At 38.4% G+C, this 12,690-nt stretch overlaps 1 protein-coding gene across 1 annotated transcript in view; it reads left to right on the plus strand.

Moving 5' to 3' along the window:
• Window positions 1-4,048: 4,048 nt before the first annotated feature.
• pard3ab (par-3 family cell polarity regulator alpha, b) overlaps window positions 4,049-12,690 on the plus strand; it is a 335,934-nt gene continuing 327,292 nt past the window's right edge. The window contains exon 1 of the mRNA XM_051953203.1: window positions 4,049-4,472. Within this exon, the coding sequence (XP_051809163.1) occupies window positions 4,353-4,472 (120 nt within the window). The 5' untranslated portion in view covers window positions 4,049-4,352. The remainder of the gene's footprint in view (window positions 4,473-12,690) is intronic.

Genomic DNA, 12,690 nt, shown 5'->3' on the forward strand with positions numbered 1-12,690 from the left:
AAATAAATAAGTAATGAATGGAAAAAAAATACTAAAAAACGATATACTAAATTTACTAACAATTGCAGGAAACGAAATTTACTTAGACTGTTTGTTAAGCAGACTGTTTGTTAAGAAGAGAGCTTATAGCGGTTAGTTTTGTGTTTGCTTGCTCTGTATCGTCTCCCAGAAGGCAGAAGTTCATATTCTAGAAAAGGAATATGAGAAGGATCTTTCAGAATCTTATGTGCCTGATTAAGGACAACACTATCAAATGACGAAAGCACATGGTTGATAAAGGTGCCTGTGAAGCAAAAAAAATACTGCATTCCCCCACACTAAGGTATTTCCTTGCAGCTGGTAGCTGAAGATATTCCAGAATATCATGCAGGTTGCATCTGTCAACTGCAGTCACCTGAAATCATCCTGTAGATCAAATTATCCAACCTTTGAACCCTTTGAATAAACGGGCGGTACATATAAACTTTCATTCGGAATTAATATTTCCATGTAAACACGAAGCACAAAACTTTGATTCCGAACGAGTTAATTCCGAATTAATAATTCCAAATTAAAAAACTTCATGTAAATGTGGTGACTGTTGGTCTGAACTGAGTAAGGGTGCTTTCACACCTGTTAGTCCGTTAGAGTGGTTTGTTTGGACCCAAAAGTTGTTACAATGTTGCTAATTTCAACTGGTTCGGTTCGCATTCACACCAGTGTTTTCGCAGTTGAACCAACTACGATGAATGTTATATCTCCCACCAGTTGTTTGGCGGCGCTGTTCACAAAAATAAGGTGTTTTAGATGACGTAGGTGAACGCTGATTGGCGCAGCATGTGAAGAGGGAAAAATCCCGGAAAAAAACATTCCATGGATCGAGGTTTATTCGTAAACAACGAACTATGCTCTCCTGTTCGTTCTTGTTGTCATATATTTGTATCATTGCTTTATGCAGCAAGCACAAATATTGCTGTTGTTCCAGCATGAAGCTCGCATTCGGTACGAGAACATTACACAGTCGTTTTTGGCTACGGAATCTCCCGTAGACGTTGCTGCTCCTCTACCAACATTTCCTGTCTCTCTCTCCACTGTCCTGTATGATAAATCAAAAAAAAAAAAAAACTTGAAGAAAAAAACATCTCCCACCTGCAAAACTGGCACTCCATGCAGCGATGCCATTAAACAGCCCCAACATAAACCACATTAACACACTTAAAAACTGTGCAATAAAAAAATGTAAATAATGAAAAGAATGTAAATAATGTAAATAATGATGCTGTGCAAATTCATAAAAATTTTTGCTGTAAATACTGCTTTCATTTCTTCTTTTGAAGAATATATATATATATATATATATATATATATATATATATATATATATATATATATATATGTATGCACTGTGTGCATTGTGTGCTGCACTCTTTTTCGATTCAAATGTTCTATTGGCTGCTGTACACTGTAAATTTCCCCGCTGAGGGATTAATAAAGGCTTAATCTATCTACAGTATCTATCTATCTTTCCACGTACTTAAAATTCAGTGGCTCTCCTCTGTTTTTCTGATGCTTATTTTGTTGTTGGTGGAGAATTTCTTAGGGAATCTGTTCATATGCTGCATGGGTCTGCGTTTCATGACAATTACCTGCATGGATCTGAACTGCTTTTATTGTGGAAGTTTGGTACAGTTTCAGGCCCAGGCAGGACATTTAAGGAAATAGTAAAGGAGTGGATGCAAAGAAAAAAAACACTCCATTTAATGAATGGTGATGTATAATAATAAATAGTATAGCCAATTATTGCTTGGCAAAAAGAATGTGGACAAATTGAGCAAGTCAAGTCAAGTCAGGCCAACTTAAATATCTTTGACAAATGCTCCACACAAGATATGTAGAAGCTTCATTCCAAAACCAGTACGAGACAGGAACTGTGACAGGATAAAATACACATAAAATAAAGACAGAACGTTAGTCATTAAAGAACCAGACATTACTGCATGTCAGAAAAACTGCAAAATGGCTTAGAGGGAAAAAATGTTGATTGATGCTCCCTGTTAAATTGTAAAAATAATTTTTGTCCAGAAAAAAATTTAAATAAAAAATATATTAACGCAACAGTTTGTGCTGATCATTTGAGTTTTGCAAAACTTGCATGAAATGATGTTAAAGTTATGCTGAGTTCGGGGAATTAGCTTTTCCTCCACAACATTACTAGTCCTAACTGTCTGAAATCATCCAAACATGAAGAGGAGACTTGATTGTTTTCTAAAAATGAAGAAAAATTAAGTTATTAAGCCATTTTCATGAAGTTACTTCAGCTTGAATTTAGTTTAAAATCAACTAAGGCAGAAATTTGAATTCAAATTACCCAGATTATTAAGCTAACGCAATTACCAACATTATCAAACCCATTAAAATAATTGTTTGCAATTTAAAAGGTTTATTTAAATAATTAAAATCCCCCCCCCCCCCCTTTTGCAAGCATCCATTAATTTAAGTTGTTGAATCCAGTTGAATTACTTTTGAGAGTGCATGTTTAGGAGCTAAAAATGCTATTGAAGATATCATTAAAGAACCATATTAATTGGCTTTGTGTTACAGAAAATAAACAAACACAGGTCACAACTGTTGTCTAGTGTTCCCTGTCATAAATATGATCTACAAAATCATCTAAAATGTCTAAACTATGTCCAGTAAGAGGAGAAACTGCACAATCTGATGTTCTGTGTTGTAACTGGGTGTCCTACACAATCATAACAGGATCAATGAACCTGTTAAGGCTTTAATTTCTTTAACAAGCTATTTTGTATTAGCAAACTTAATCCCTGGCTAATCCTAATTCTACCTTCAAAATCAAACTCAGATCTTTTCTTCAAAACTGCCTATTAAGATCTAAAAAGCCTCATTTAGGAGGATTTTGACACCTTCCTGTCCTTGTAAAACCAGAACTGCAGGCTGCAGTGTGTTGCTGTGATCTAATCATTCTCAATCAGTGTATTGATCTGCATCATTAGCCCAAACACAGTCTCCTCTGCGCGCCAAACATTACCCAAACCGACCACACCGCGGGGACAGACTGCAAATCTGGCCTTCCCTGCTCCAATGATGCATTCAAGGATCGCTCGTAAACTCCATCTTCACAAATCCTACATGCTTTCATTCCAACTGTGACAAGAAACCGAGGTGAAAACATTACTAGAATAACTTAAGGCACGTTTTTAAGATTTTTTAAGAACAACTATATGATGCACCAGTATAAAGAAATGACGTCTTTAATGTGCACTTCACTCATCATCTCATCTTCATTATGACTTCTGATGCAAAAATATTTTATGCAAACACTTGCGGCAGCTCTTTAAGATTACTAAAGGTTCCAAAAAGTAAAATAAAGAATCAGAATTAAGTAGATTTTTACATATGAGGAACTTAGGCTGGAGGTTTTTTTTTTTGCACAACAGTAAACATTAGTAGAAACAGCAAAAGAAGGATAAAAAGGTGGAAAAAACAAGCTAATATGAAATAATATGTTACTAAATATATAAAGCATTTTTTCCACTACAGACATTAAAAAGAATTCTGTTACATTAACACGCAACACATGTCAAGATGTTTCCTTTGCTTTCTATGTAATCTTGCACATTCTCAGGTGAGCTGCACATTCTCATATTTTTCCATGCTTCTTAAAAATGTTCTATTTTTCAGTGTTTATTGCGCTGTGTGAAAACCTGCTTGCTGATTAGACTGGAAAATGTACAAAATTTCACACACAGGCCACACAGAATTACAAAATTTATATTGAAGCTCAGATAAATTAAGACGAGTGATGCAAAAAATCCTAAATTTCATGAAAGCTGAGGATAAACTATCATGTCAAAGTGCAGCAGTGATTTGATTTTTCCATATTTTGTTTTATTTTATTTATGCTGCATTTCGATCTTTTTGCACTCATGCAAGAGAAGAGAGGGAAAAGTCCTTTCGGTTTCTCTGTATGTCCGGAAATATAGAGAATCTGACAATACTTTGTGAATCTGTAATATTTTGTGTCTGAAGTCCTTGATTCCGACGTTCTCAGTCGCCCCCGAATGCAGCACAAGAGCGAGCAGAGGGATCGGGACCGAGGGAGGGAAGGAGGGAGAGAGAGAAGCTAAACAGGTGGTCTGAAAACACAGAAAACAATGTCGTCCGGCGGGGAGAAACGGAAACATCTCCAGCCGTCGCTTCAGTGAGGGAACACCGGGACATCCCGGGAGCCGTACCCGAACCAACCGATGCTCCTTCTCCGTTTCCACACGGATTCCTCCTCCCGCCGCGGCTGCTCTTCTTCGTCCGCTCGGTTTCGCTCCGAATCTGGGGAAGATCTCGGATACTGAACCATGAAAGTGACGGTGTGTTTCGGCAGGACCCGGGTGGTGGTGCCGTGCGGGGATGGGAATATTAAGGTGCACACACTCATCCAGCAGGCTGTCATGAGATACAAGAAGGCGATCGCCAAGGTGAGCGCTCATACTTTGTTTTCTTGCGGCTTTTGTTTTCCAGGAAACAACGTTGCGTCGTGCTTGGAGGGGGATCGGCACGCACAATATGGCGCAAACTTCATAGAAACGCAAAGACTGAAGACAAATCTGCGTGTTTGTGCTCTTTTCTGCTCGGTTTTGCACAGTTAGCGCATCGGTTTTTACGCACGCCCGCAGCCCACTGGCCGTGTGTTGCTGCTTTCAAAGAAAAGGCGCAGCGCCATTGTGGTTCTTGTGTTTGTAAACCCACAAAACTTCCTCAGGGATCCGAACAGCAGAAGCAGAAGGCGGTTGGCTGCAAGCTGGAAGCGCAAAGTAGCAGTTTTCGAGCATATTTTGCGCAGTTTTGCGGCCACAGCAGCCGGTTTGTAGCTCCTCGGCTCATGCCTCTCAAAGTTGCACAGGAGAGATTAGCCGACTAGCAAGTTAGCCAGCAGGCTGCAAAAGTAGGGCTGCCAGTCTGAGGCGTTCAGGCTCCAGTGCAAAGAAATGCAATCAGCAAGTGGAAATCCTGACCTCTTAAACATCTTATTTTACATATCTATCTAGAAAACTCCTGTTTTTGAACTTTTAAAGCCTTGTCGGTGCCGGTTTGGGGGTTTAGCTAGAGCATGCATGTGCAGACATGATGGGCATTTGGCTTAAGCAGCAAAGCTAAGTATGCAAAAGCATCCAGAGCAGGAATACATGCTTTTCTAATAAGTTTTCTGACATTTAATTAGGATTTTTAAGGGAATGAGCTGGCTAGAGGTGCATGGCAGCCTGAGCAGGCCCTGCAGTACAGGGAGGGAAACTGCAGGGCGAAGCTCCAGCTGACTGCTGGAAGCTTCAAGCTTACTCATAAATCTTAAAGATAAACGTGGAAGAAAAGAAAACTTGTAGATGGTTTTGGGGTAGCAGGAGATAACCTTAGGACAAGCTGAATGCTCAGTGTGCTGCAGTTTGACCAGATAAGATGATAGTGGGGCTTTGGGAGCATCATGATGTGTTGTTTCCTGTAACAGAGATTAGATTTGTTAATATAGGTGTAGAAAAAGAAACATCTTGGAACCTTTGGTGAAATCTTGGCAGTGATATTTATCGTGACTTTGGGGTTATTTAGTTTGCCAACTCTAATTAAAATGGGATACTACAGTTGTTTTTGCTGTAATTTTATGTAAATGTAATTATATTTTGAAAAAAAATCGTTTGCACGACCTTTTATTTTCTTGATTTAATTTGAGCAGTTAAAACTCAAAATTACTGTTTCAATTTCTGGTTGTTTTCTCTATGCTCAGATCATTTTTGAATTAAAAAGAGCAAAATAGGGAATTTAGGTTGGTAACAGTTGATCAGGGTTATTAATAGCAAAATTCTGACTTAATATATAATAAATTGATCTTTGATACTGAAATAATACCACAGTAAACACCTACAGTATCAAGGAAAGGAGTGGAATAATTCAGAAGACAACATGAGACTTTGAATTCTTTAACGTGTCAAAATAAAGAAAACATTATGGCACATTTCAGTCATTGACTTGGTTAGTCGGGATGTGAACTGTTTAAAAAATCGAAATAAATGTAGACACTGCTGAGCTCTGAAAAGGTTAGTAATCTGGTTTCTTGTCTGTATTTTTCAGCAGTTGCTCCGGTTTCATGACTTGCTGTGCTAACTTTAAGGCATCTCTGCTGTGATGATAGTGACCTAGAAGTCAAACCGTATCCTCCTCTACTGAATAATTCAGCGTGAGCCGACAGAAGAGTGCAGGAGAACATCTTAGAGAAACAGGCTAAAAGAGCCGTCGCTCCTCACCAGCGCTGCTTTGACTTGAAGTAAATTTGGTCGCTCTCTTCTTTTCTGTTTGTGGCAAAGAAAAATAGCACAAGTTCATGAGGAAAGTCAAGAAACGCCTTCGAAATGGTTTCATTTTCCCTTTTAGAGTGATGGATTTGGGTGACGGGACTCAGATTTACTGTAGGATGGATCATCACAGGCGTGTGTGTTTGAGGTGATGTTAGTCAGGCTGGTGGTCACTGCTGTAGCTGTACGAGATTTACTGTGACTGGAGAGCACCACAGATTTCCACTTGACCTTCAACTTGGATGTGGAGCATCAAAAAGTTCAGGATTTAGTCAGTAAACTGCTCAGTAGAAAAGGAATCAGCAATTCGGCTAAGTTACATTTCAGTCTTAAATACTAATGTTTTACATGTCAAAATATGAAAAACGGCCGTCACAAAGCTGCAGAAATCCTGATAGTGTCTTCTGCTTTGTTTCTTTTTTGCCCACCAGGCTAAAATCAAACAAAATCAAGCATTTTTCTCCATTTATGTTAATATGGGCAACTTTCAAGGTGATGAACTGCTCTTTTAAAGAAGAATCATTTAAATGTTCCCTTTGAGAAGAAGGCGTTTTTACAGAGGAAGCTGATTTTTAAGTGTAGTTTGTATGGATATCCTTTAAACAAGAGCTTGTTAGATAATGAAATGTGCTTACTGACCTAAACTGATATTTTTTTGCGTGTAAATTGATAAATGTTTTAAATTTCAAAATGTGGGACAAAAAAGCCCATCACAAGACTGCAGAAACCCAGATGGTGTCTCCTACTGTGCTTCTTTTCTACTCACCAGTCTAAAATCAAACATATTCAATGTTTTTCTCCACTGAAATCAATTTAATCAGTTTTCAAGATGATGAGATGCTCCTTTAAAAGAAGAATTTTTGAAACTTTCCTTTTGGGAAATGGATGTTTTTTCAAAGGAAGCCCTTTTTAAAATGCAGTTAGTGTGGACACCTTTCAGGAAATAGCTTGTTAGATAATTAATTGTGGTCCCTGACCTAAACTGTGACATTTTGCATGTAAATTGATTATTTCATGTTTAAAATGTGAAAAGCATCCATCAAAAAGCCCCAGAAACGCAGGTGATGTCTTCTGCTGTGTTTCTTTTCTACCTACTTGTCTAAAATCAAACACATTCAGAATTTTTTTCTCCTTTAATATTAACATCGGCAACTTTCAAGATAAGATGCTCTTTGAGAGAATAATATTTGAAACTGCAGGATTTGGTCAGTAAACCAATCAATAGAAAATTACTGAGCAACTCGGCTGAGTTACGTTTCAACATGAAAATGTAACATGATCATAGAATTTGGCTTTTGTGCTGTTGGGGTGATGAAATAAAACATCAGAAGACATCATCTGGGGCTCTAAGAGAAGCTGTTAATTGCAGCCTTAGATTCAAACATGCAGCTAAAGTGGCAAAAGTGCAAGAAAAATAGAATTGAATATCCAACTACAGAAAGTTATTGTAACTCTGCCTGTAAAAATGCTGACTGATCACATGATTTCAGTTATTTGAGCTGATTGTAATCAGTTTGCAGAATTCTTAAAACATTTTTTTCATTCACCTGTATCAGAACAGCTGCATGACACTAACAGAAATGTCACGTTTAAATCACTATTTCAACATCATCTTCCCACTTTTCTGTGGTTTAATGATGCTGGTCTTAAATATCAAGGCACCTGACTTCTAATATTTGACCTCCCGAGTTTCTTTTAGCGTCTTTTCACATTAATGTCATCAATTTAGTTGAAAAAGCCAAACTTCCCAGCACTGATGTGAGCACATTTTGGTTTTAGGTCAATGAAAAAGAAGAGCTTAAATAACTTGGAGGAAGTGATTTGTTGTGTTTGCTGTAATAAAGGTGGAGCTCAAAGGGGCTCGTCTAACACTAAAGGAAACACACAATGAGTAGAAAAAGATGATTAAATCATCCATTGCAATTATTTTTATGACAGTTAAAGGCATTATGGAGGATGTTTTTTTTTGTTTAAATTGTCTGATTCACATAAAATGAATATACTGACCTTTAGTGGACTTGTATGTATGGTCTCTAAAAAAATAAAAATAACTGTGGACATGGCAGGACCTGAAAAACATCAGCCAATCAACGCGCTCGGACCGAGGCGTTTGGTTTGCTCCCTTTCCTGTCAATCAAAAATCTTCCGGCTCAGGCCTAGTTATGTAGATTACGTACGCCTTGGACTTACGTGTTTTGTGTATGTGTTGCTTTGGTATAGCTTCGTAGTTAGCCAGCTAACTACGAAGCTAACTACGACTTGTTTTGCTCATCTTTTTTTACATAATGGCAGATAAAGATCCAGGGGGACCCAGCCGTAAAAGACAACTTCACGAGTGCTACGCAAGTTTCTGGAGGGGGGCGTTTCTTCGTAAATGTTAAGAGGGGGGAGGTTAGAGGGGGTGAGGGAGAGGTTGTATGTGCTCATGCTACGTTCAAAGTCGTAGCAAATTAAATCTCCTCTAATGCCTTTAACTTTATGACAGCTCAGATTGTAACTAAAATCACGAGATAATCCAACATTGTACTTTTTAGCACATTTACCCATGCAGCGTGTGAAAGTAAATGTTTAAATATCCGTCTGGACATAATCTGTCATGTCAGATTTTATTAGGCTGGATGATAAAACAATAGTTCATTGCATAAGACACTTCATCAATCCAACGAGAAAGTTGTTCTTTAGAATGTTTGACAGTTTCGCTTCACTGTCTTTGATGCAAATCAGCAGGAAAAATCATTAGAAAAATGCAAAGTTCAGCGATCACTGCACTTTTTTGTTGTGACTGTAGTTTTCATTCTTGTGTTGGCGTAAAAATTTTCATTTATGTACCTTGATAAATAGGCTAAAGTGGTGAAATTTCACCTAAACCATGATTTTATTGATTTTGATTAAAATAGGTAATTCAAAAATGATCAGTAATTCAGTATAACAAATCTTTAAAGATTTGTGATACTTCTCAGCTCTATTGCTAGTCCTGTCTTTCATGTTATTCTAATAATATTAGTGGCGTCTTTAATGTCCTGGGAACTCAATTAAGAAACCGTTTATAGATTTAACAGCCATGCTGGATGTAGATAACACTGGTTTATGTTGACAAAAGTAAATATCGTGACATTTTAAATCCAATGCATTGATCAGCAATTAATGATTTATTGTTAGAACTCAGATTTTTAGATGCATAAACATGGATTATTCCTGAGCAGTCATTTAGTTGTAACACAATTTTAAAGATTTAGAAAAAATGAATTCTCAGTATTTACTAACTGAATTAACTTTTGCATATGCCTAAAAACTTAAACAACTGTCCGTTTGAGGCGATTTGCATAATTTATCAAAATGCGACTGTCTGTGAAGGCTGACTTTGCTGCAGTTTAATGCAGAGCCTGATGAACAGTGCTGGGAATGAACCGCTGAGACTTTTCATCTCGACGAACTCGTCACCCACAACAAAACCCGCTGCCTCCTAATAGAATGCCCTTCACCGACTCAAATCTGCGTTTATTACTCCGGTCCCACCCATCTGTGGAGCGTTTTCATGTCTTGGGAAGCCTCGGATGCCGTGTTGAAGATCACGGCTTTTTCTTTTTTCTTTTTTTGGCCTGTCTGCCTTAATAAGAGGACCAAATTTAGGTTGGGTGTTTTCTCCTGCTTCACTGTTTGTATGGACCTTCTTTTAACTTCCCCTGTCATTAGAGAGGAATGCTTCCTGCCAACAAGAAAAACAGTCCAGTTCTGAGGGCCTTAAGCCGCCTCATAACCGATGAATTAGAAAGATGAGCGCTTACACACTGTTTGTGCAACTCTCTATCTCTGAAATCTTCCAAATTTCTTGAGAAGGTGTCTGATCGTCTCCAGCTGCTCATTTTTTTTCCGTCCACAGATCAGGAGGGAAGATTGTCCTTAATGTTCTCCCACTTAAACCGTGAGTGTGGCGAGAGCTTAAAATGACACCCTTAGACTGGAAAACTGTCTGGTGGTTTAGCGTGACGCGAGTGTTGGCAAAGTCGGTAGATTTGCGAGATTTTGCTCGTTTTTTTTCTGACTGTTTCGAACACTCAGGAGCCTCCTGTGGGAGATCAGGTGTCGGGATTATCGTGTCCACACCAGCGTCCAGCACATTTCCACTCTCAGTTCCACACTGATGAAATTTCCTTTGAAGGAGTCGACGCTTTTGTGTTTGTACTTGACCGTTAAGGCTGACAGATTTCTTTTGGGGACAGTAGATGTAGGTGTTTACTGTTTTCCTGCTTAGATAAGTGATTTTACTACAACTCATAGAGGATCGTTTTGTATTTCTGACCTAAACTTTGGATTTTGAACATAAACTGATTAAATATTGAACGTTTTAAATGTGAAAAAGGCCCATCACAAGGCTCCAGAAACTGAGATAATGTCTTCTGATGTGTTTCTTTTTTTACCCATTAGGCTAAAATTAAACATAATCAGTATTTTTCTAAATTGAAATTAATTATGGCAACTTTCAAGATGATGAGATGCTCCTTTTAAAAGAAGATTTTTTTGAAACTTTCCTATTGGGGAATAGATGTTTTTACAAAGGAAATCATTTTTTAAAGTGTAGTTTGTACGGATGTCTTTCAGAAATTAGCTTATTTGATCATTAATTGTGGTTACTGACCTAAATGATGACATTTTGCATGTAAATTGATAAATTGTTTAATTCTAAAAATGAGTAAAACGCCCATCACAAGGCTGCAGAAACCCTACTCTGTTTCTTTTCTACCCAGCAGCCTACAATCAAACATATTCAGTACTTTTCTCCATTGATTCTGATATCAGCAACTTTAAACATGGTGAATTTTTTGAAACTTTCGCTTTCCGTAATGGATGTTTTTACAGAGGAAATCGTTTTTTAAGTGAAGTTTGTCGGAATATCCTCCCAAAAATAGCTTGTTAGAGAAAGAAACGTGGTTGCATCCGACTGCTGTCAAAGGTTCTGTGTTTGATCAAACGCGAAACTTGAAGCGTTGAATAAGAGTCTTCAAAGATGAACCACCCTCAAAGTGGATCAAGCTCAGGAAATCATCAAATATCGAGCAGCAGCAGCAGCGTCGTCGTCGTCTTCTCTGTCACCCTGCTTTTAATCTTATCCCGATGTCATCTGTATGTGCTGTTGTGTGCTCGACATATTACACAATTCATTACACAAATGACTGTTTTTAATTAGTGCTCAGCAGCCCTTTGATGGCGTCCAGCGCCTGGAGATGCGCAGTAGTGAACGCTGTGTGGGAGTTAACTGCCGCTGCTCTGGTCACACTGACAGATTAAAATGTTTGCCACCAGAAATATGCCTCGTCTTCAAAGAGAAGAAGCTCCGGCTATTGAAGCTGGCCCCGTTTTATTTTCTTGTTTTTGTTCAAACGAGCGACATAATTGAATGCGTGAAGCGGCACATTAAAACTCAGCATGACAATGATGAAGGATCATGGAAGGATGGTGTCATGTGTCAGGACCAGAGTCTGTGTTGTAACTGTCCTGCAAGTCCCATCTGGAGTAAATTTCCATGTAAATTTCATCATTAAAATGCTGCTTTTTACTACAATCGCCAAACAGTTGCACCCGTTTCATGCATTTGTGCAATTTAGGGAACCAGCCACACCTTTGGCTGGATGTGGATGGTTTTTATTGGTAAAACTTGTTTGTTCCTTTCTTGAACAATGTCAGAATGGTGTCAGTGATGTTATTATGAGGGGATTTCCAAAGCACTAAGTCTAAACATATAAATGTCAAGCAGTTATATTACTATGCACAAAGTTCACATTCATACCAAGCATATTTTGAGCTCTTTTTTCCATCTTGGGAGTCTTTAATCATTCTTAAACCAATGCCATCCATGCTCAGGTGCCAAGTGAACCTTATTGAGCGTTATAATGAAAATCAGAGGTTGTTTTTTGGCAGATTTTTAGAACAAGGTGCGATCACAGCGTCAGAGTGGGTGCGGTAGATCTACCTCATGCCTAAGCCCTAATACCTTTACAGTTCATCTGTTACTATTCCGCCCCAGCCAGAGGTTCCTGCTTCCAAAACGGGCACAGTGCAGGATTAAAAGCTACGCTGATGATCCGCCGGCCGACGACTTTGCCCTTGACCAAACTACTGTGAAAAATGTCCTAAAACACGACCTGGCAAAGCGTTTCATTTCCTAAAGGAGCCCGGCGAAGACGCTGTGGAGTGCACTGAGGAGAATCAGCCATGTGAGGCTTCCCGTGTGAACTTACCATGAGGACAGACAAAGCTTCATGTTGTCACTCCTCCTTCCAAAGTCAAACAATTTCTAACTTAAGCTGTTATATAAAATGCCCGATATTACATAAAAAGCTTTAAAACAAACAGGAGA

Source organism: Acanthochromis polyacanthus, chromosome 9 (genome assembly GCF_021347895.1).
Source record: "Acanthochromis polyacanthus isolate Apoly-LR-REF ecotype Palm Island chromosome 9, KAUST_Apoly_ChrSc, whole genome shotgun sequence".
Taxonomy (NCBI): domain Eukaryota; kingdom Metazoa; phylum Chordata; class Actinopteri; family Pomacentridae; genus Acanthochromis; species Acanthochromis polyacanthus.